General features: G+C 42.5%; 1 protein-coding gene across 7 annotated transcripts in view; it reads left to right on the forward strand.

Moving 5' to 3' along the window:
* LOC110523597 (zinc finger protein 618) overlaps window positions 1-23783 on the forward strand; it is a 36725-nt gene extending 12942 nt beyond the window's left edge. For 3 of the 7 annotated variants that reach the window (XM_021602448.2, XM_021602449.2, XM_036977270.1), the window contains 11 exons: window positions 148-192; window positions 6307-6396; window positions 8411-8494; window positions 14397-14486; window positions 14657-14752; window positions 15990-16067; window positions 16487-16531; window positions 16995-17078; window positions 17281-17358; window positions 17995-18165; window positions 18346-23783. In XM_021602448.2, coding sequence (XP_021458123.2) covers window positions 148-192; window positions 6307-6396; window positions 8411-8494; window positions 14397-14486; window positions 14657-14752; window positions 15990-16067; window positions 16487-16531; window positions 16995-17078; window positions 17281-17358; window positions 17995-18165; window positions 18346-19982 — 2498 coding nt within the window. In that variant the 3' untranslated portion in view covers window positions 19983-23783. The remainder of the gene's footprint in view (window positions 1-147; window positions 193-6306; window positions 6397-8410; window positions 8495-14396; window positions 14487-14656; window positions 14753-15989; window positions 16068-16486; window positions 16532-16994; window positions 17079-17280; window positions 17359-17994; window positions 18166-18345) is intronic. The other 4 variants (XM_021602450.2, XM_021602451.2, XM_021602452.2 and 1 more) reach the window with 4 other exon arrangements.
* Window positions 23784-25087: the final 1304 nt, after the last annotated feature.

Genomic DNA, 25087 nt, shown 5'->3' on the forward strand with positions numbered 1-25087 from the left:
TCCATTATCTTTCATGTGATCAATGCCAAATGTTGTGTGTGTGTGTGAGAGATCTGAGTGAGTCGAGCTGTTAAGCGTTGGCGCCAAGCCAACAGCAGATCTTTTATGCATGTGCCTTTCTATCTCCCCCCCCCCCCCCCCCCGCAGAGTCCGACAGCATGCCAGGAGAGGGGGCACCAACAACTCCCAACAGTGAGTACACGGATGTGTATGCACACTAGGGTTGTGAACGTTTAAATTAAATTTAATAGTTAACGTTAAGAAAAATCCCTAACGGAAAAATTATGTTGTCCCCTCACAAAATGTTAATCACAGTGCAGTTATCAAAAAGGTACACCATCCTCACAAATGGGAAAAAATAACAAGTAGGCCTACATAATAGGCTTGGGCGGTATACCGAGGTATTTGGAAATAGCCATGGGTATGTTTTTCTACACCTTTAAAACAATATCTTCAAAGTTTTTCAATACATGTTAATATTTTTCGGTACTTTTTTAAGTTAATACCTGCAGTCAACTTGTACATACACTAGGATAAAGCATATTGTGTTCATCTACCCCCCAAAAAGGATGCATTTTTCATTTTACCTGTCACATTATTTTACATTATGAAGCTTACTGTAGTTCCCCAGAACAGTTGAGCCAGTCACGTGTGTGTTTTGTAAATAGCACAATGGGAGAAAGCAGGAGCAGGTGTGTCCAGCTGTGTAGTGTTTCTATTATTTTTTATTTTTTATATATATATCTATATATATATATATATTTTATTAGTAGAGTTATCAGGGATGTGCTACTATAGTTTTTCTTCAAAGAAAATACATTAGTGCAACACATTCTGCAAAAAAATAGCATCATTTTCGTCCGATGACAACAAAGTGCAACGCTATTTGGCTGGCAGCCACACGTCAACTCTTACGTATTAGCAAGGTCTTGTTTATCATAGAAAGAATGTAGCCAGCTACATTTCCTTAAAGTTAATCTTGCGTGAAAAGTAGGTTGGCTAAACCTAGAAAAGTAGCTACACATCAGTCAGTGCTGTCTGCTGATAGAATGCGCATTCGTGAGTTTAGAAGTGCAGCTGAAGCATGAATTGAGTCTGATTCCGAGTAGAAATGACAATAAGAAGCATTTTACGTCTGCTTTTACAAAACGCAGCAAGATTTTTTTGGTTGGTCTTTTTTCTTATTTTTTGTGAAAAATGCAAGATTCTGCGTTAACACGACCCCTAAGTTTAACTTGCTAGTTAATTATCTGAGTAAGTGGCTGAAATAATGTGATTGTGCATCATATTGTCTTAGCTTTCTGCTGTGTTTTAGAAGTCAAAGCCCTTTAGATGCATTATTTGTACAGCTGCCTCTCTTGATTTCTTTTCCTCTCTGTTCTCAACCCCCTCAGTCTGCTCCTCCCCCCTCTTCTCAGAGCAGGCAGGCCCGTTGCCTTAGCACAGCATTCCCCAAACATTTTGGTTTTTGCCCTTGCACTACAGAAGTGATTTTTAAATAATCAACTAATCAGCTAGCTTTGATTATTTGAATCAGTTGTGTAGTGCTAGGACAAAAACGGTACCCAGGACCGAGTTTGGGAAACGCTGTCCTAGCGATTGTCCTTCAGACAAGCATGTGTCTAAACTTTGTTCATTTGTATAACGCCTCGTTCACGTTCGCTTGCAAATGTCCGAACTCACCAAAAATGACATTCGGTAGCGTGTGTGTGTGTGTGTGTGTGTGTGTGTGTACTCAGCAAAAAAATAAACTTAACTTTTTCAGGACCCATCTTTCAAAGATAATTCGTAAAAATCCAAATCGCTTCACAGATCTTCATTGTAAAGGGTTTAATCACTGTTTCCCATGCTTGGTCAATGAACAAACAATTAATGAACATGTACCTGTGGAATGGTCATTAAGACACTGACAGCTTACAGACTGTAGTCAATTAAGGTCACAGTTATGAAAACTTAGGACACTAAAGAGGTCTTTCTACTGACTCTGAAAAATACCAAAAGAAAGATGCCCAGGGTCCCTACTCATTTGCGTGAATGTGCAAATTAGGCATGCTGCAAGGAGGCACGAGGACTGCAGATGTGGCCAGGGCAATAAATTGCAATGTCCGTACTGTGAGACAGGTACAGGATGGCAACAACAACTACAACTGCCCGAGTTACACCAGGAATGCACAATCCCTCCATCAGTGCTCAGACTGTCCGCAGTAGGCTGAGAGATGCTGGACTGAGGGCTTGTAGGCCTGTTGTCTGGTGAGGACCTGCCTTACATCATCCGACTGGGAAAATAGTGCTCTTCACTGATGAGTCGTGGTTTTGTCTTACATGGGGTGATGGTCAGATTCACGTTTATCGTCCAAGGAATGAATGAGCTTTACTCCGAGGCCTGTACTCTGGAGCAGGATCGATTTGGAGATGGAGGGTCCGTCATGGTCTGGGGCTGTGTGTTACACCATCATCGGACTGAACTTGTTGTCATTGCAGGCAATCTCAACTCTGTGCGTTACAGGGAAGACATCCTCTTCCCTCCTGTGGTGCCCTTCCTGCAGTCTCATCCTGACATGACCCTTCAGCATGACAATGCCATCATGCACAGAACGAGCAGTATGGCTGATTTCCTGCAAGACAGGAATATCAGTGTTCTGCCATGGCCAGCGAAGAGCCGGGATCTCAATCCCATTGAGCAGGTCTGGGACCTGTTGGATCGGAGGGTGAGGGCTAAGGCCATTTCCCTCAGAAATGTTTGGGAACTTGCAGGTGCCTTGGTGGAAGAGTGGGGTAACATCTCACAGCAAGAACTGGCAAAACTGGTGCAGTCCATGAGGAGAAGATTCACTGCAGTACTTAATGCAGCAGGTGGCCACACCAGATACGGACTGTTACTTTTGATTTTGACGACTTTGTTCAGGGAACCATTATTCCATTTCACATGTCTGTGGAACTTGTTCAGTTTATGTCTGTTGTTGAATCTTGTTATGTTCATACAAATATTTACACATGTTAAGTTTGCTGAAAATAAACGCAGTTGACAGTGAGAGGACGTTTCTTTTTTTGCTGGGTTTATGTATGCATATACGTGTGTGTGTGTGTGTGTGTGTGTGTGTGTGTGTGTGTATAGGTATAACTTCATGAGTTGTATTATCGGTCTTTTCAATTTCTTTATTTTCATTTGCGCTTGTTAGAATATTTAGCTAGCAGCCTCTATTGAAATTGTATCTTACTTGGTAGCATTCTGGTAATAGACGCCCAATGTTTTCTTTTGTCCCTTTTGGTGCCCCCTTGTATACTAAGCCGGTAATTATGTATATCCCAGTATGAGAGAAGTATGAGTATGAGAGAAGGACAGTATGCATACCGCCCAGCCTTACTACCTAACGCTACAATTCCTGTAAGGTTAGTAAGAGGGGATATGCATCTTTAAAATTCTATAAGCACATTGTCATTAACAGTTGGAAAAAAGTGTTAATTACAGAAATGATTATAGTTGAAATGCAGCCACTGTCATTGGCCTACTTGAGTTGTGAGGTAATCTGCTAATTGAAAGACTGCAAGTGCCATTTGAGCTGCGACTCACTACTGAAACAGGTGTCTTTCTCATCAAAAACACTTCCTTCACTCCTTTACACCGTGTACTCCTGTTTCAACACCGTGCTATTTCCTTTTTATAATGGGAGGTGAGACATGCAGTTTAACAGCATTAGAAAGCTAAAATCCTTCAGTTTTAACCAGTAGAATCCTGCATTTGGCATGTATTTTTTACCTTGTATTTGTGACCTTCTACTTGGTGGACAGGCTTTTTTTAAACATGAAACAAAGTATGTCCCTAGACTGATAAATCTGTCGTGATTTGGCAAGGAATGTAGTGGTCGGATCGAAATTGAATGAGACTCGTAACTGAGGGAAAAGAGAATGTAGGGAGAAGAGTTGTGATCACTTGGCTAGGTTCCTTTTTTTTTGTTGTGAGTTGCTAATGCGCATAAAAAATGGAAGGAACACTAAAGTCGATGTGAATTAAGGGTTGGCTTTGGGACAATTTCAGCTGTATGTTCAGGCAGGCACAGAGCAGATTCCAGATGCTTAAGCCTTACTGTATGACTGACAACTAGCCTTACTGTATGACTGACAACTAGCCTTATTGTATGACTGACAACTAGCCTTACTGTATGACTGACAACTAGCCTTACTGAATGACTGACAACTAGCCTTACTGTATGACTGACAACTAGCCTTACTGTATGACTGTCCCTTACACTTCAGCTCCACTATAAGTGTTTTGTTGCTTTGTCATCAGCATTGTCAATCGTCGTAGGGGTGTTGAGGGTGCTGCAGCACACCCTGAAAATCAACAAAATTATATAAACGCTCAAAATATTGAAAATAAATTGATTTATGCATATTGGGTCCGGGTGAAAAAGCACCAGGTCCATTACGGAACGGGTCCATTTCGGAAGGCATTTGCACCTTCATCCTCCAATTTACACCAGAGATCTATATATACTGATAAGATGCTCATGTCTCCGCCCTAACAATGGGAGTCATTGTCCCAAAGGTGGGAAGGCAGGCAACAAGCTTACGTCCAAAATAAACCCATAGAAACGCATTGGGCTTGTCTTTGGACAAATTTTGGCGAGAGTGAAACCTCTTCCTCTGTTAACACACACACACACACACACACACACACACACACAACAAGCCCCTGCCACTCACAACAATGTTGTCACTTCTTCACCTCTAACAAGCTGTTTCAGCTCACTATTTGCATTTGAGGTTTGGTCCAACAGAATGGGTCACATGGACACAAACAGAGACATTATTTTACTGTAATAGAGAAGTTACCTTTTTGAACCATACCCTTTTTATTGGGTCTCAGCTCCTTAAATTGCTCGCAGAGCAGACAATACTAAAACAGTAGTATCAATGAACATTGATTCTGGAAAATCAATGCTCAGTTTGTCTTGTGCCCATTGCTGTACCATGCTCCGCTAGCAGCATTTTAGTAAAGGATTCTTATATTAGCTGTCTAGTCTGTTTTTATAAATGAGCAATAAGCATAAAACACTTTTATAAGGAGTTGGCAACTCATTCTCATTCTGAGAAATAAGGTAGCTAAGCCACTTGATTTCAAAGTGGACAGGCCAGCATGCTGTTCAAACAGTTGGAGACAGACAGAAGGGTGTGCAAATAGATCCAAGTTAGCTAAACTTCAAATATTAAGGTTAGCTGGCTACTCACTAGCTCGTGGGCTTGTGCTTGAAAGATTGTTTGAGACCTGTGCTCATTTTCTATAATGCCTTCTATAAAAAGTTAGTCATTATTAGTGAATGTGCACTATGCATGGTTCTGGTTGAATTTGTAACAAAAAGGTCATTTTCGTAGACCGACTTGAAAGCCAGATCGGTGATTATTGCAAACAATCAGGTAAACTACTGTATTATGATGATACAAAATATATTATGATTGGGTCTTATGGTTGTGGAAGGCTTATATTTACCCTATATAATGTCACAAACCCTGAATTCAATAGATGACTCTTGACTGTTTGAAATGCAGTGTATTTGGCCTTTTAATTGTACCGTATAGCTTATTTAGAGAGAACATTACAAAAAAATCGACACGTATTGTGAATCGCCCATAAGTTTGGGGGGGAAAAATAAAAAATATTATTTTTAGGCCATATCATCCAGCCCTATCCAAAACACCATCTTAATCATTTTTCCAGTAAGACATAGGGCTGGGAATTGCTGAGACCCCCTGATACAATATTGTCACAATATTTTGGTGCCGATACATACAAAATGGCAATACCTATCATATCACAATTTATCAGGTACAAGAAAGAGCAATAATAAATGCTGGGAGTCATGGAAATAAAAGTGCTGAAAGCATTTTGTCTCACCATTTTTTTTCTTTTTTTAAAGAAGATTGAGTCTAAGCTATAAGATGAGAAATACCGAAGTCTTGGCGCAGTTACAGCCAACTAGCGCAAACTAATGTTAACTACCTGGCAATTTAAAAAAAAAAATGAGAATCTGTACTTTGAGTCAGACTTGATATGTTATAAAAAATACTGCAATACTCAACTGTGTTGATTCCATCCCTAGTAAGAGAATAGGTCTACATGCCAACACTACACACAAGCAAAGTCGATGGACCCATAACACAGCAAACCATCCACTGGTTTTTATACCTTACTAAGTGATATGAAACAAATCGGTGCTGTGCGCTAGACTATGACCAGCATGATGTGATGTCATTGAATGCCAGTGTGCCACAGACCAGACAATGCGATCTCTGTGTATCCGAGTGCAGATAACTTCCGCTACTCCTGTGACATCTGCGGGAAGAAGTACAAATACTACAGCTGCTTCCAGGAGCACCGCGACCTGCACGCTGTGGATGGTAACTGACTACCTACCCTCTTCTCATTTACTCTCCATTATTGCATTCCTACTAGGCCTTTTCTATTCTTTGTCTGTTTGGATTCGAATGGTAACTTGTTCTGCCTTAGACCTGGCACTGCAGTCGGCGTTCCAATTAATCCCAAAGGTGTTCGATGGGGTTGAGGTCAGCTCTTTGGAGGCCACAGTCATGTTCTTCCACACCGATTACGACAAACCATTACTGTATGGACCTCGTTTTGTAAATGGGGGCATTCTCATGCTGAAACAGGAAAGAGCCTTCCACAAAGTTGGAAGCACAGAATCGTCTAGAATGTATGCTGAACCGTTAAGATGTTCCTTCAATGGAACTAAGGTGTGGGGGGAAAAGCAGCCCCAGTGCCAACTTTACAGTTGGCACTATGTGTTGGGGCAGGTAGCGTTCTCCTGGCATCTGCCAAACCCAGATTTGTCAGTCCAACTCCCAGATGGTGAAGCGTGATTTGTCAATACAGAGAACGCGTTTCCACTCCCCAGAGTCCCATGGCGGCAAGCTTTGCACCACTATAGCCAACGCTTGGCATGGTGATCTTAGGCTTGTGTGCGGCTGCTCGTCCATGGAAACCCATTTCATGAAGGTCCCGACGAACAGTTCTTGTGCTGACATTGCTTCCAGAGGCAGTTTGGAAGTCGCAGTGAGTGTTGCAGCTTTTTAATTTTTTTTTACCTATATTTCACTAGGCAAATCAGTTAAGAACAAATTCTTATTTACATTGACAGCTTACTGGGGAACAACTGCCTTATTCAGGGGCAGAATAACAGATTTTTCCTTGTCAGCTTGGGGATTCGATCCAGCAACCTTTCGGTTACTGGCCCAATGCTCGAACCACTAGGCTACCTCTCTCCCCTTACAGTTGACCGGGGCAGCTCTAGCAGGGCAGAAATCTGACATACCTACTTGTTGGAAAGGTGGCATCCTATGTAGGTGCCATGTTGAAAGCGACTGAGCACTTCAGTAAGGCAATTCTACTGCCAAGTTTGTCTACGGATATTGCATGGCTGTGTGCTCGATTTTTATACACCTGTCGGGTGTTGCTGAAAAAGCCAAATACACTAATTAAGGTTTTCCAGACCCTAGTGGATTGGCTGTTCATACCTAGCACTGCCTAGCCTGCTTCCTAGCACCTACCTGATGGCGACGCTAACGTGGCTATCCAAATTATCGTGTTGTGGAAATGTACTGTATACCGGACGCAAATTGATTTTGTCCCCCCCACACCAAACACAATCACAACACGCAGGTTGAAATATCAAAATAAACTCTGAACCAATTATATTAATTTGGAGACATGTTGAAAAGCATTGAACTTTTATGGCAATTTAGCTAGCTAGCTTGCAGTTGCTAGCTAATTTGTCCTATTTAGCTAGCTAGCATTGTTGCTAGCTAATTTGTCCTGGGATATAAACATTGTGTTATTTTACCTGAAATGCACAAGGTCCTTAACCCAGACAATTAATCCACACATAAAACGGTCAGCTGAATCGTTTCTAGTGATCGCTCCGCCTTCCAGGCTTTTTCTTCTTTGAACTTTATATGACTTGGCAACTTTCATAATAATGTGCATTACCACAACCGACCTCAAGTTCATCTATCAATCACCCACGTGGGTATAACCAAAGAGGAGATGGCACGTGTGTGTATATGCTTCCAAAAGCCAATAAGGAGTGGGAGAGGCAGGACTTGCATCGCGTTCTGCGTCACAAATAAAAGTGACTTCTATTTTTGCGCCTGGCAACGCTGACGCTTGTTGGCGCCATGATTGAATAACATGCATACATTTATTTTGAAACGCTCGCGCATGCGACCTGATCGGTCTGGTCAGCATGTAAGCATAAGTATCATTGTTGCCCTAAAAAAACAGATTTCATTAACTTCCACTATCATGGTTACTGCTGCTTTAAATAAAGTAACCTCTGTCAATTAACTTGACCTCTTTTTCTCCATATATCTTTGTCGCCCCCCCCTTTCACCCCAGACCCATACGAGCAGGTTGTTCTAGGACCTGTGGAAGACGTCAAGGAGGAGGAGCCAGTGGAACCCTTCCAGAAAGTAGGGCCAAGTAAGGCTGCACTGTATGCTGGTCTACTGTTGCTTGGCAGATTAGGGGTTTGTGACTGGGCACATCGTACTTTGCCTTATATACACTACAGTTCAAAAGTTTGGGGTCACTTAGAAATGTCCTTGTTTTCCATGAAAACATACATGAAATGAGTAGCAAAATGAACAGGAAATATAGTCAAGACGTTGACAAAGTTATAAATAATGATTTTTAATTGAAATATGAATTGTGTCAAAGAATCTTCCATTTGCAGCAATTACAGTCTTGCAAACCTTTGGATTTCTAGTTAATTTGTTGAGATAATCTGAAGAGATTTCACCCCATGCTTCATGAAGCACCTCCAGTTGGATTGGCTTGATGGGCACTTACGTTCCATACGGTCAAGCTGCTCCCACAACAGCTCAATAGGGTTGAGATCCGGTGACTTTGCTGGCCACTCCATTGTAGACAGAATAGCAGCAGACTGCTTCCCTAAATAGTTCTTGCATAGTTTAGAGCTGTGCTTTGGGTCATTGTCCTGTTGTAGGAGGAAATTGGCTGCAATTAAGCACTGTCCACAGGGTATGGAGTGATAGCCTTCCTTCTTCAAGATCCCTTTTACCATGTACAAATCTACCACTTTACCAGTGTATGTGTCCTTTTTGCCCATCTTAATCTTTTCTTTTTATTGGCCAGTCTGAGATATGGCTTTTTCTTTGCAACTCTGCCTAGAAGGCCAGCATCCCGGAGTCGCCTCTTCACTGTTGACATTGAGACTGGTGTTTTGCGGGTACTATCTAATGAAGCTGCCAGTTGAGGACTTGTGAGGCATCTGTTTCTCAAACTAGACACTCTAATGTACTTGTCCTCTAGCTCAGTTGTACACCGGGGCCTCCCACTCTCTCTATTCTGGTTAGAGACAGTTTGCGCTGTTCTGTGAAGGGAGTAGTACACATAATTGTATGAGATCTTCAGTTTCTTGGCAATTTCTCACGTGGAATAGCCTTCATTTCTCAGAACAAGAATAGACTGACAAGTTTCAGAAGAAAGTTCTTTGTTTCTGGCCATTTTGAGCCTGTAATCGAACCCACAAATGCTGATGCTCCAGATACTCAACAAGTCTAAAGAAGGTCAGTTTTATTGCTTCTTTAATCAGAACAACAGTTTTCAGCTGTGCTAACATAATTGCAAAAGGGTTTTCTAATGATCAATTAGCCTTTATAAAATGATAAACTTGGATTAGCTAACAACGTGCCATTAGGACACAGGAGTGATGGTTGCTGATAATGGGCCTCTACGCCTATGTAGATATTCCATAAAAAATCTGTAGTTTCCAGCTACAATAGTCATTTACAACATTAACAATGTCTACACTGTATTTCTGATCAATTTGATGCTATTTTAATGGGCAAAAAAAATGTGCTTTTCAAAAACAGACATTTCTAGGTGACCCCAAACTTTGAAAGGTTGTGTGTGAGATAGATATATCTACATATCTCTCTCCATATATGTAGAGAAATATTCTATATTGTGTGTGTATATATTCTATATACACACACACACACACACACACACACACACACACACACACACACACACACACACACACACACACACACACACACACACACACACACACAGTGGTTCTTCCTATAAAAGTTGGCGTACTGCTTGCATGTTATTTGTCAGCCATTGTTGCCATTATTGGTAGTGTTAGTTTGCCCACCAGAGGGCATCTTTGAGACGCTAAGTTATAGAAATTACTTGGAGTCAAAGGGAGCCTTGAATAGCACAGACTATATGGGATAGATTTTTTTGATTTGATAATTTGATGAATATTATGTGTTTTCTATTCCAAGAAAAACAAATGCATTTCTTACTGTAGCTGTTTTAGCGTAACTTACTTATTTGCAGCAAGGCCTACTTAAATATACAGTATATCAATCATTCATTTGTGCATGTCATCACACAGCATACAAGTCATCCATGTCTTTTTAAATACAGTCAAGCATTTTAGTTATAAAACTAAATAACAAAGGGAGCCTTGATTAATTTTACAATCACAGCTAAAGTGATTTAATTAAGGGTTTGAGTTAGGAAAATATGGTGCTGTACAACGTGACCTGTTGGAGTAGGCCTAGGCTATTAAGTGACTGCGAGTGAAGAGCAAAATAATCCTTACATTTCCACATAAAAATCTGAATTTTAAAGACCAGTCCCCATGCTCTGTCATTCAATGATTTTATTCCCATAGTAATTTGTTATGGAGCCATCCAGATGTGGTTAGAAAACAGTGCATTTGGTGGGCTATGCAAAAGAGATGGGAGAATTGACATGCCTCGCAAACATTCATTAATACTGTACATTTAAAGTCCCTAAACTCGGCAAGTCTATTGTCCTGCTGAGAGCTCACCGGTGTGCCTGGAATGGATTGTGACTAAATTTTGTTCTTTGCAATATTCAACTTGTAATTTTCCGCCTGGCTCTCCGCCAATGACGCCTGGCTCTCCGCCAATGACGCCTGGCTCTCTGCCAATGTATCAGCTATAGCCCGTATTGCTACCCTCAGAGAATTTAGTTTTGTAGCTTAATTCGTTTGATTAATATTATGGTGTTTCTATTCCATGAAAAAACCTTTCTTATTGTAGCCGATGTAGGCCTAAGTGTTTCCGTTAGGAAAATATGGCACTATTCAGTGACATTTATTCCCTAGTGTCCTGCTGATAGTTGAAATAAACATCTGCATTTTGAAAGTGTTTTTAGAATTTTATTAACAAAAGCATGAAGATGTTGATGAACAAATACTGTACAGTATATGCTTTATCCAACATTTTGCGGTTGCATGAGGTTTGGAGTTCGAAATGTAAAACTTTAGAGTACTTAATACATTGCAAGTTGCGGGGATTTTCTTTTCACACCTAGCCGAGCTATTAGACTATCCTTTTTGTAAAAGTATGAAGTCTATTGTCCTGCTAATAGCCCATCATGGAATCATTGTTTGCAGAATTCACAGCGCGCTACGCTTGAGGAAAAACAAAAATGCCTTCAGCTGTCCATCACTACTGTAAATAAAAACACAGCATCTACAGTGGCACAAATATATAATGGAATTTGATAAAAAGGTTAATGCACATTTTCAATCTTATACTAACAAGTGGTTGCCATAGTGAATAATCCAATAATAATTGGTATGACACGGTTTTCGGAACACATTATGGGGCAGTTTCTAAATGAAAATACTTGTAGATCAATAATATGTCCCTGTAGATCTTATTCAATTGAGGATTGGAGGATTCTGAATTAATATCTAAGGGGCATTTTTCATTAGGGCAAATCTGGTATGTGATATTGAGTTAGATATTCTGTAAGATTTTACATTTCTAAGGGGCATTTCTATAATTATAATGCAGGAATAATAAAAATAATAATCATCATAATAATCCCACAACTCATTAACTGGCTACTGTCTTCAATATAATCGTTAATTCAGAAGGATAAACCCATAGGTTTTAGGCCTGCAGTAGGTTGTAATAATCCCTGCCTTCTGGGAATGTTAAATCCAAAAGTTATGGGTGGCGATAGAATTTTGTCTGTCAGAAGTATTAAAATCAAACAATGTCAGCCTTTTAAAATGCTCTATTATCCAAATGCGATGGAGAGAAACAAAATGGTGCAGTTTGAGGCCATGAGGTGGAGAGTTATGCGGGTGCTGGATATAAAATTAGTACAAAAAAAATGAGGAAAAATGAAGCTTGCAACACGCATCTGATTTATTCATTACGAATAGGATTTTGTTTACATTCTTCATTGTAACCACAATGTCACAAATAATTGAACACACACATGAGCAGATTACACACATGAGCAGATTATTTTGGTCAAAACATTTATTAATTAAGACTATCAGAAAGAATGTTGGTACTTATGTATTTTGATCCAAAGCCATGAATGAGTGAGTCACTCACTGACAAATCCTCGCTGGACTTTCATTCCGTTTCTTCATCACATCAGCAAAGGACTCTGTGTTTCAGAAACTCCCTTTTATATAGAGGGGCTATCACTCGTTCACACTGGTAAATAAAGACAGTTTGTTATTTATAATGACTTATTTCTGTTTTTAGAGGAAGATAAACCAAAACCTTTTTTTTGTTGAAAATCAAGGGTTTTTCTTTATTTTTATATTTTCTACATTGTAGAATAATAGTGAAGACATCAACTGTGAAATAACACATGGAATCATGTAGTAACCAAACAAGTGTTAAACTAATTCTAGATTCTTCGAAGTAGCCACCCTTTGCCTTGACGATAGCTTTGCACACTCTTGGCATTCTCTCATCCAGCTTCACCTGGAATGCTTTTCCAACTGTCTTGAAGGAGTTCCCACATATGCTGAGCACTTGTTTGCTGCTTTTCCTTCACTCTGCGGTCCAACTCATCCCAAACCATCACAATTGGTTTGAGGTTGAGTGATTGTGGAGGCCAGGTCATCTGAAGCAGCACTCCATCACTCTCCTCCTTGGTCAAATAGCCCTTACACAGCCTGGAGGTGTGTTGGGTCATTGTCCTGTTGAAAACAAATGATAGTCTCGCTAAGTGCAAACTAGATGGGATGGTGTATTGCTGCAGAATGCTTTGGTAGCTATGTTGTTTAAATGTGCCTTGAATTCTAAATAAATCAGTGTCACCAGCAAAGCACCCACACCATCACACCACCACCTCCATGCTTCATGGTGGGAATCACACATGTGGAGATCATCCGTTCACCTACTCTGCGTCTAACAAAGACATGGCGGTTGGAACCAAAAATCTCAAATTTGGACTCATCAGACCAAAGGACAGATTTCCACCTGTTTAATGTCCATCTTCTTCGTGTCCTTTTTATTAGTGGTTTCTTTGCAGCAATTCGACCATGAAGGTCTGATCCACGTCGTCTCCTCTGAACAGTTAATGTGTCTGTTACTTGAATTCTGATGCATTTATTTGGGCTGCGCTTTGAGGGTGGTACCTCTAATGAACTTTTCCCCTGCAGCAAAGCTGGATGCTGGGTCTTCCTTTCCTGTCGTGGTCCTCATGAGAGCCAGTTTCATCATAGGCGCTTAATGGTTTTTGCGACTGCACTTGAAGAAACTTTCAAAGTTCATAATTTTCTGGATTGACTGACCTTCATGTCTTAAAGTAATGATGGACTCTCTTTCCTTATTTGAGCTGTTCATGCCATATATGGACTTGGTCTTTTACCAAATAGGGCTATCTTCTGTTTACCACCCATACCAATTCACAACACAACTGATTGGCTCAAATACATTAAGAAGGAAGGAAATTCCACAAATGTACTTTTAACAAGGCACACCTGTTAATTGAAATGCATTCCAGGTGACTACCTCATGAAGCTGGTTGAGAGAATGCCAAGAGTGAGCCTAGCTCTCAAGGCAAAGGGTGAAGAATCTCAAATATAAAATATATTTTGATTTAACACTTTCTTTTTGGTTACTACATGACTCCATGTGTTATTTCATAGTTTTGATGTCTTCACTATTGTACAATGTTAAAAATAATTAAAATCCTTGAATGAGTAGGTGTAAACTTTTGACTGGTACTGTATATTTTATTTATATTCAAAGTATTTTTTTTAAATATCTGAAATCCTACTTTTGCAGTTTAAGGCAATGTTTTTAGTTTTATCCACATTTAAATTGCAATGCAATTTTGCTCTCAGGATAGGTGTAGTTAGTACATATAATTTATGACAGTAATAACATATTATTTAGATGTCTATCAATGTCCCAACTATTGAAAATGAAGGAAACCATTTCAGTGAACCACCAAGGATGCTACTCTTACCGTTGCAGAATGAGATTTTGTATATTTATCGCATGCAAATGTGATATTTTATGTAACCACTTTTTCTCATTGTCCCCCACAGAAACGGGAAGCTACGAGTGTGAGTTCTGTGGGAAGCAGTATAAGTACTTCAACCCATACCAGGAGCATGTGGCTCTTCACCAACCAATGAGTAAGTCATCTCACAGGTGTACAAAAGGGACTAGTCGTCTGTTGTAGTCAATAACCTCCCTCTCTTACCTATCAAACTCACCGGCGTCCTCAAATCACTTCTCATTGGTTCATGTAAAGTAAAATAATGAACCACTTTATTTGATGATAATGACAACTCTCTTCCCACAGATTTCTCCTTTGATAATATGAAGTCGCCTCGATCACGTGGAAGTGTGGATGGAAACATGGACGTTAGCAAATACAGTGCCACTAAATTAGAAACAGGTATGGAGAACTGGCCTGGGATCTGTGCTTAAGCAGCTCTCGCACTCTCACAACTGAGACTTTTGCAATCACTGCGCGTGAACGAATACAGTATAGTGTATACCACTTAAAGATGTAAACTTTTAGACCATCAAATAGACTTGCAAATTTACCCAAATCGTGGGTAGGTTTAATCAAACCCCACAAACCGTTAGCTGTAACATCATTTGACATCACTGTAATCCCGCGGAACTATTCCCCTCAACCCCACCTACTGGTAGCTGGGTAAAAAAAACAAAAAAACAGACACATTCAATAATTTTGAGCATGGAGAAGTAATAATACTTTCTGAAGGCACTGTATCTAAACTTGTAGTATTCATGGTCAAATTACCGTGGCCCACATTGATTTTATTAGCCACTCTCACTGTGATGTCATATTAAAAACGTCAAACATTCATCTTTGCCCCATGGCAGAATGAGTAGAATTGCATGAAATGAGTTATACAATTGCTAAATCTTCTCTCTGCCCCATGGCAAAAATGTGTAGAATGGTAGCGAACTTGCATTTAAACTAACATTTTCACTTTTTTCTCTCCGCTGTTATTAAGATGGGGGCCTCTGGAAAGGTGGGTTGGGGTGGGGCACTGCAGCCCCTCATGAGGTGTTCACATTTATTGTAGTCCCCATCCCTGCCATAAACCAAGGCTACAATCTCCTGCTGTGATCTGAAACGCTGCCTTCGCGCCTCTTATCTATCATATCGCTCACCTGATCAGTTCCTATCTCTCTCCACTGAGCAGTTTGTCTATGGAGAGCTATTTAAAGCTTGACAGTCTCTCCTAGCGCACAAATATGGGTCAAAAGAGAGAGTGGAGAGGAGTACTCGGACCCATATTTAAACGCTATGGGTGAATATTAATTTTATAAAAAAACTTTGAAGAAAAGGGAGTGAATCATACCAAGGACATGATAGAATTCAATACACAGAGTATAGTAGTCGTTTCGCTATGGATTGGTATTGTGTAGGCTTCGGAAATCATCTATTGCGTCAATATCCCCTGCTATTGTATGATATGTATCCACCTGCTTTTCACCCATGTGTTGTCAGTCACTCAAACAATACAGTAGGTCTGCACTCAGGTATTTTTTTGTGTATGTGGACTAACTGGTTCTACACACCAGGTAGGAAATGTTTCGGGAGCGCGCCATGGTTTTCCTTTTTCCTTGTCAGTTCAAACATTGTTTATCTTTCACAGACAGTCCCTTTAGTCGGAAAATGGAAAGCAAGACCCAGTCCAGCCTGGTGGACACCAACAGTTCACAGAACTCAAGCGGTAAGCACTGAGGCACTTCTCATAAGCTGTGTGCCTCTGTGTTTTATGAATATCTTTCTGCACAGATGTGTTCTTACTGAGACCTGGGTAGAACACTGGGGTGGATGGAGAGTGAATCAGACAGGAGTGTGAGTGTTGGTTTAGTGTCCAAGCACATTCAAATTGAGGCCTTGGTCTGATTCTCTACCCCTCTCCCTGAAGTACACATTAATTTTCTCCCCCTTGTGGATAAACAAAATAATTGATTGGCTTAGAAATATGGGGTAACATTCTCTAGCCAATGCTTACATCAATCGAATGCTTTTAACTCCACAAGGGGAGGAGAACAAGTGCACACTCTGAAATTGGTGACAAATAGGGAATCCTATCTAAAAATCTATGCAATGTCTGTGATGTCACTTTCTCACGCTCTCCCTCAGGTACTCCAAACCCCCTGGTGGCCGGTTCGTTCCCTGCATCACAGAGTGAGTCCACCTCTCTCGCTGCCTGCCTGAAAACACAAATGTGACCATTTCACCCTCTCCGTGTTGTTTATTTTGACCATAATGAGATGCAGCTACTGCCACTGATATTTTCCTACTCACTTGTCATTTCTTATCAGTCTCCCTGTTAATTTGGGCTTGTCACACTTGCACCTCCATTTCGTAATTGTTTGTGATCTTGTAGTAGTTGATGTGAAGGTTTGGATTTGGGCAGGTTACTCCATGGTGAATTGGAAGAGACTATGTTGGCATAACTGTTTTTTTAGTGTTGTCGTGGCAGCAGATGACTTATACTTTACTTCAGCTGGCCATACTGCTTCTGTGCCCTTCAGCAAAAACCTTTTACTATTGACAAGCCAGTTGGGAAATGTCATGAAAAAGGTATTCAATTAAGCAAGCAATCAAATGATGTTTATTTATTTACATCTTTTTGCAAATGCATTAGTCACAAAGTGCTTCACAACAATCCGGGCCTACAGTCCCCAAAACCCCAAAGACAAGGCGACAGTGGCAGAGACCAAGTCTCTAGGTAGGAAGACTCAATCACTCTTCAATGGCATAGATAGATGATATTAAGTAGGTTTAACATGTGTTTTATATGTGTTAAAATTAAACATCTTGTCACAGTGGCCTAGATCTTGGACCACTCAGGGGATAGACTGGGCAGGTCCACAGTGGATGTGCTCTTGTTACAATACGGGAACCCTTTTTTCTGGGCCTTGTGTTTCTAGAACCCTACACATGTGGCGCCTGTGGCATCCCGTTCCAGTTCTACAACAACCTGCTGGAGCACATGCAGTCCCACGCTGGTGAGTTACCTGCACCTCGAGGGACAGATACAGCACCAGACTGGCTGTAGCCCAAGTGTAACACTAAAGTGTAACACTATCAGTCAAATGGGTTGGAGAGGGGCTTTCAGCAGAAGTGGAAATGTACTGTTGTAATGGCTGAATACTTCAGATACTGTATTTCCAGCTATTGGAATTGCTTATTCCTTTGTACAAAGCTCAGCCAAATTAGGTGTCCGAAATAGCTGCTGTACAGCACTCCAAGCTAAAACGTACAAATTCCTAGGAGAGAGAAGGGATATTTTCATCTACACTTTGATTTTTGCATTTTCTAATTTCATTTTTTGCATATTAAATTGAGTATGCTTTGTTACAACCATTTCACCCCTGTTGTTTTATAATGTGTAGCCACTATTAGAGGCTAGTGGTTGTTTCCTAACCCTATGTAACTATCTGTTAACTTTTGCGCTAGTAGCCAATAGCCAACCCTTTGGTTATTAACTTTTAGCTAAATCCATTGTAGCTCGTTGCTAGCTGGCCCATTAACAATTAGTCATTAGTTAACCCTTTAGCCAACCTCATGTTATTATTAGCAATTAACCAACTTGTAGCTGTTGACCTTCTCTATCACAGAATGCTAACCCTCTATCCCCCCAGCGGATAATGAGAACCACACCAAAGGGGGGTCTCCAAAGACATCACCAGGCCCAGCCTCACAGGACCAACTGTGGAGGTCCCCCCAGCCCCAGCATCAGGCCCAAGCTCAAATAGTTCAAGTCCAGATACAGGCTCAGCCCCAGCCAACACAGAGAAACCACTACACCAACCGTGAGTAGGCTACTATTCATGAATGTCATAGTCATGCTGCTTATGAATGAACACACTTAGGCCACACTGCCTATGAAAACACACTCAAACTCGTTCTCCTCTACCTCATTTTCCATCTATTTTTCTATTTCTCCTTTCACTCTCTCACTGCTCCTCTCCTATGCCTCTCTCTATCCACAGAGAACAGTGGTGGACTACCGGAGAAGGAAAGGCAGCAGGTGGCTGAGCGTCTCCTCAGGGTGATGTGTACAGACCTGGGCGTGCTCAACATGCTCAACAGCAAGGACTTCCTGAAGCTGGCCCAGACTCTAGTGGACACGGGCGCCCGCCACGGTGCCTACTCCACCCGCGAAGCCCTGGGCAACATGAGCTCACTGGCCCTGCGCCAGCTTCCCCGCATGTACAACCAGATCAAGGTGAAGGTGACCTGCGCCCTGGGCTCCAACACCTCACTGGGCATCGCCGTCACCTGCCACTCCCAGGCAGTGGGGCCTGACGCCTGCCTAGTGCTGACAGCCTACCAGGTGGAGGGATCCAGGCTCAAACGCTATGTTCTAGGTGTCAAGGAGGCAGACCTGAGGGAGGGACCTGAGCAGGTACACCAGTGGACCCAGAACGTGCTGTCGGAGTTCGTCATGTCGGACATCCGCACGGTGTACGTGACTGAGCCGAGGGTGTCTGCGGTGGGGGTGGGGGGCTCGCCGCTGGGTGGAGCCGGGCGGGGGAGGGTGTGTCTGCGATGCGCCGGGTGCTCGCTGGGTGTAGTGGTCCAGGCGGTGCTTGGGAAGCGCAGCCTGCAGGCGCGGGGGCTCCAAGAATTGACTGAGCTGCTGGCTACCTGCCGTGACATTGCTGCCTCCACCAGCCTCTCGTTACGTGACGACTCCACCAGTGCCACCATCGACGAGGGCACGTCTAACCCCTCCGCTCCCCCCAGGCCTAGCCCCACCCCTCCCTGCTGGGACCGCACGGCTGAGGCCCTGCTTCAGGTGCATGCCCACTTTGAGCAGATATGTGAGGCATACGGGAGGAGCAAGGCCACAGCTTCTACGCTGCAGGGCCTCAACAAACACTTGCTGGGGACCCTGGCCTGCCTGCTGGCCCCTCTACGCCTTGCCGCCCTGGAGCTCAGCAGTCAGAGGAGGCCCACCCTGCAGCAGGTGCTACCTGTCTACCTGCGACTGGAGAAACTGTTCACTTCCAAGGCTGGGGAGGTGGGGACTGCCAGCAAGCTCTGCCACTACTTCCTGGAAGCCCTGAAGGAGAACTTTAAGGTGGAGAAAGCCCACCAGGTAGCCATGGTCCTGGATCCTCAGCTGAAGCTGCGTCCCGTCCCAGCCTACCAGCATGAGGAGATCATCGCCCGCGCCTGCGAGATGGCCACAGACCCCCACGATGGGGGGCAAGCCACCGGTGGGGGGTCCGGAGGTGAGGATGTGGATGGACCCTCAACAACAAAACGGCTTAGAGTGAACGTCCCCGGGGGTGGAGTGAACACCAGAGGGGTAGTAGCTGTGTCATCGGAGGCATCGTCAGATGAAAGCCAGACCCAGGTGAGACAGGAGGTTTTCCAGTATCTGGCTGAACCGCTCCTTCAGGGCACCACCCCAGACCTCTTCCACTACTGGAGCACCGCGGTGGGTGACCGCTTCCCCAGACTGGCACGCCTAGCACTGTGGCTGCTGGCCGTGCCCGCCGTGGGCATCCGCAGCGAGTGTGTGAGCGTGTGTGAGCAGAGCCTGGCCATGAAGAGGAGACAGCAGGTCACCACTGAGGAGATGAGCAAACTCATTTTCCTGCGCTCCAACATGGCCTGAACGTTAGCCTGACCACCAACGCTGACCTAACCATGACCTCTCCACCAATGACTACAGACCATCTACATAGGGATATGGGAACCCTGAGGGGCCATACTCGTAAACTTTCGCTTAGGCCCAAGGTTTATACCTGTTGTCTAAAATGGCTAGCTGCTAGTGTTTCTCATAGGCCAACCTGGCACAATTAGCTATGATGCTGAGGACAACCAGCTGAGCACATCATTAAATTATGTAAAAGTTTCTGTATCGGCCAATTCAAATCATTGACATAGTTGGATGTGATCCAGCACATTTTCACGAAAGCGTCCTTGCCAGAAGTCCACAGGCAAGTTAGTAACTAGCTAGTTCACAGTGTAGAGCGTCTGGTTCCTGGACAATTGTCACAACTTGCGGCGTAGGTTCGAATCCCCCATGGGATGTTTCATTTTATCAAACACCTGGACTGGTTGGATACTGTTCAAGAAGGTAAGGAATAGGGGGATCTTCTCAAGATGCTGATCTGGTTAGTGCCAAATGCAACAACCAAGAATTATCAGCAGTTGAATGGCTTAAAATTCCTAGGATAAATGTCAAGGATGTTAAGGGTGTTGCATATGGTGCTAGCTAGTAACCTCTATTATTCGTTGAGCCTTAAAGAACACTGTCTTTCGCTGAATCACTTCTAGCCTAGTCTCGTCCACCAGCCGGCTCTGCTTCTGTCAAGCAGTATGGTTTCACAGCGCCTCAGAATGAGACTTGATTGGAAGTCTATGGTAGGAGCAGATGAAACAAGCACTGGTTTTAATTGACTGGTCTCTTTCCATCACCATCTAACCATTAGTTAGATCCTCTTCCCTACATAGTGGACTTCAAAGCATGAGCAGCGCAACTAATTTAAACAAGGAATTAAGTTCAGAAAATCTGAAAGTATGCATCTTATAAATGGTTTTCACATATCAAAGTCATATGCCCGAACTCCCGACTCGACTGGGTTTCCCAAAAGTAATATGGTCAATGTGATAACATAATACAGCTGTAGCGGCTCTCTACATTGACATATAATTATTTTAGCAGACATTCTTATCCACAGCGACTTACAGTACTGGGTGTATACATTTTGTGTACTTTTTTTTTCATACTGGTCACCCGTGGGACTCGAACCCCCAGTCCTGGCATTGCAAGTGCCATGCTCTGCCAACCAAGCTACATGGGATCACAGGACCGCTCTCTCCTCGATTTTAACCACACACTTTTCAAGTCCCACTTTATTGCACTGTGTTACCAGGCGAGGTTACTTCTGACCTTAGACGTCATAGTCAACATCATGCCTTCACATTATCAAATTGCCTTCTTTTCATCCATGGCTTAAAGTTGTCTGACTTTAGTAACTACTTGAAGGACTAAGCTAGGTATACATTAGACAACGATACAAATCTTTACGTCGTTGGCCCACTTACATTATGCAAATTGTCTGCATAATCTCTAGTAGTCACCCTGATGTCTGCGACAGGTGTGCTCACATTACACCAGTTTGCTCACATTGCGACATGTCTAGACCCCTCCCTGTCCTATTTCCAGATGTGTCATGGCCACCTCCTACTGTGTGGCTGTAGCTGAGCAACGGAGGACAAGTTGCAAGTCACCTTGTAGCACCCCCCTCACTACGCAAGATACGACAGAACATTGTGTGCAGAAAAATAATCGGGACCTAGAATGTGGATCGGGACTGTGCAAAACCCATAATCGCACTTATTTCACCCAATCACATTATGTGACCTGGTTGGAGCTTACAACATCACGATTTACCTGCGATTGTAGTGGATCCCAAATTGTGGCAAAATCTCAGTTTATAATCGTATGGTCAGCTTAAGGCGAGCATGACCTCCGGTGGTTGTGTATGGCCTGGCTTCAGATTCGTTTTGGACAATGTTGCGATTCAACTCCACTGTGTTACTGAGTGACTATACTGAATGACTTGACAGTTGGGGTGGGTATGTTTGGGAACTCGTTGGTCTGATTGCCCCTGGCTTGTTAGTGGCATCTTTCTACTTTTTCATTGTGGTGTCTTTCAGTCTGGTCCTCAATTGTCTTTAGCCATGTTGTTTTTAGACCGTCTTCCACTACACCAAGCATCATGTGTCTTTATGTACTATGTCAGTTTCTCATATTTATTAGTCTTTCTTAGACTTCATTTGTTGTTTGTACTTTTTACATCAAAGATAGACCCATGTGTTAATTTATCCAAAAGCAAATAGTCCAAAGAAACTTAGTGGTGTGGCTGTTTATGTTTTCATGCTTTTAATTAATGCACTGGATTTGTTTATGATTTCGATTGAAGGATTAAATGTTTTGCCAATGTATGTTCAACCTTCCCCGCACTTGAATTTTGTCTGTCCTCCGTTCAGAGAGACACTTTCTAATTTAGGAGTTGAGTGTGTGAAATCATTGTTGCCTTTGTACAAACTTGCACAAATTAGTTGGAATGTGCATAACATCTCAAATGGCTTGACCAATGCTATATTGGAAGTGAGTGTCACACACCAAGGTACATCTTGATAACCTTCCCATTCAGTATAGATAGTTCAGACTTAACTTTCCTCTGTCCAAAGCAGTAGTGTGCTTCTTTTTTTTTTTTTACCTCAAATTCTATGACTGAAGGACATGCAGTAAAGGCTCCGACATGATAATTTTTGGATCTGTCCAATATGATCAAATAGTAAGTGTAGCATATAGATAATGGAACTGAAATTGATGTTTTAGTTTGGTCTTTTTTTTTTAGCAACCGTAGTGAATGGATTTTTACCTGTAGATCTTAAATTAGGATTTCAAGCAAAAAATGATCCTGAACACGCCGTCGTTGATGTCGGTATCTCCAATACTACTACTACGATTGTCTCATACGCTTTCTTTGGTAAGATTAGAATTATTACAAGATATGCATGTAATCAATACTAGAGTACTGATCTATTCTATCATATAAGCCAGTGTGTTTCTTCTAAGAGGGAACAGTTTCAGGGGGTCAGAAGTTGCTCCTAGGCACAGATCTAAGATCTGCTTAACCTCCCAAAATCCTAGCTTTAAACATTAGGGGCAAAGGCACAGACTGACTTTAGCTCAGTCTAGGGGCAACTTTGACGTACTCCTTTCAGGGGTGGCAGTGTGTAAATACAAGAGAACTGCTGTTTTATTCCACTAGAGGGAGCAAGTGTTGCAGAAATGGGGAGCACCGTTGATAACACCATACCTCTTTTTATAAACTAGCATTTCAAAGGTTTTGATACTCACAACTCAAGCTAAATACTGTTATAGAGAACTAAATTCAAACTTAAAATAATACAAAAAATTGCTGCTAACCTATGGCTTCACAGGAACACAGGTCGCAATCTTTTTCCATTGGGTGTGTTGAAAAAAGATGCAAATGTTAACTGTAAATACAAGATGGCTAACATGAATAGTCTTTCCCTCATGTTCAGAATTTTTGATGCTCAATTGGAATTGAGAATAGTCTGTGTTGTTATTTTATGGAGACTTGTCATGCTTTTCTTTTTATACTCTGCTGGGCTGCAAAAAAAAAATATTTCAAGTTTCTTATTTTGATTCCATAATTTGTCATTTTATCACGCTTTGGCAAATAGTTTTGTTCTGTTTTTGTGGATTTGAGTTGTCTTATCGGTAGGCTTAATTTATACTTTTGTAGTGACACTATTTTTATACTACTGATAGGATCAAGAGTCTTTTGTCAGGCGTGACAGCGCTGTACAATGTTATGAAATACATTACCCACTGTAGTATGTGCTGTGTGAATAAACTGGCTGAAATGAACATCATCAGCCTCTGGCTGTGCAGTGTCCATGCATTGAGTGTGTGTAAAAGACAGAAAGGGCTCTTAACATATAGACCAAGTTAGTTAGCCCCACCATTCAGATATGAACATGATGAGAGACTGGTGGCTGCTTTTCAGTGGCATAGAAAGAGAGGGCTCCCACATGGAGAGGGAGAGCAAGGCCTTACACAGTGGCTGAGTGAGACTGAGGGGGCGAATAGGCCTTACATAAAGGCAGAGTGAGAGAGAAGACTCACTTGCAAGGAGAAAGAGAGTGAGGCCTTACAGAGAGGCTGGTTGGTTGGAGGTGCGTGCAAGGGTTCCCCGGGGGCCACTGGTGAGAGGGGGAGTGTGTGTGTCTCGGCCTGCTGTCTTTCTTCCTCCCTTCGCACCCGGGTCACTGAGCCCCTGAGGCACTGCAGACTGCAGCCATGCAGAAACAACCGTGCTGGTTTCCAAGGTTACTTCCACCACAAGCCTACCCGCGAAAGCTAATTCACAGCACATGCGCCCATCTTTGTCTCCCCTTCTCCCTCCCCGCCCCACTGCTGAAGGTGAGTTTTTCCACACCGTTTAACCACAGTTGGATGTTTGCTTAAAGCACAAGTGTTGGGAAAGTCATTTTAAGTAATTTAGAAAGAAAAGAGGTGGAGAAAAAAAACGACCCACCACTCAGACAATTATGTCCCATTATGTGCTAGTGAGAGAAGTTGTTGCAGATCGGCTCTTTCTAGGTGTAGTATCCAAATACAGGTAACTGCCAAAATAAAGGAACACATTCTTCCACGAGTGGTGGAATAGTGTGTCTTGGGTACCGCTCCAGAATCTCCCATAAGTGGGATGTTTTAATCACTTAATTAACTCAGGAACCACGCCTGTGTGGAAACTGCAGCTTTCAATATACTTTATCCCTCTTTCAAGTGTTAACTTTTATTTTGGCAGTTACCTGTATGTTGTGCACATACAATGTGTTTTCACATTAATTTTAGCACCTCTATAACCTGTAGCTTTATAACTACTTTAACCGGACTAGTGCTTCATTACATTGGTAGGCAGAGGTTAGTTTCCCAGGACTCTGGGATTGAGGGGTTCCCCTGTTTACTCCCTGTGCCAGGAGGTGGCAGTACCAGGCTTTAGCTTGAGTTAGCTCAAGCCATTCTTCAGGGGTGAACTGGGAACACGTTGATAGATAGCCCAACTCCAGGTAACCTTTTGGCTTTGCTGAGCTGTGCTGTGTGTTATGGGGCAGGAAAAGGCGCGTGGATCCCCCTTAGACATGCATGTCAGGACTGGAAGCGGGAGG

This window comes from Oncorhynchus mykiss, chromosome 5 (assembly GCF_013265735.2).
Source record: "Oncorhynchus mykiss isolate Arlee chromosome 5, USDA_OmykA_1.1, whole genome shotgun sequence".
Lineage (NCBI taxonomy): Eukaryota > Metazoa > Chordata > Actinopteri > Salmoniformes > Salmonidae > Oncorhynchus > Oncorhynchus mykiss.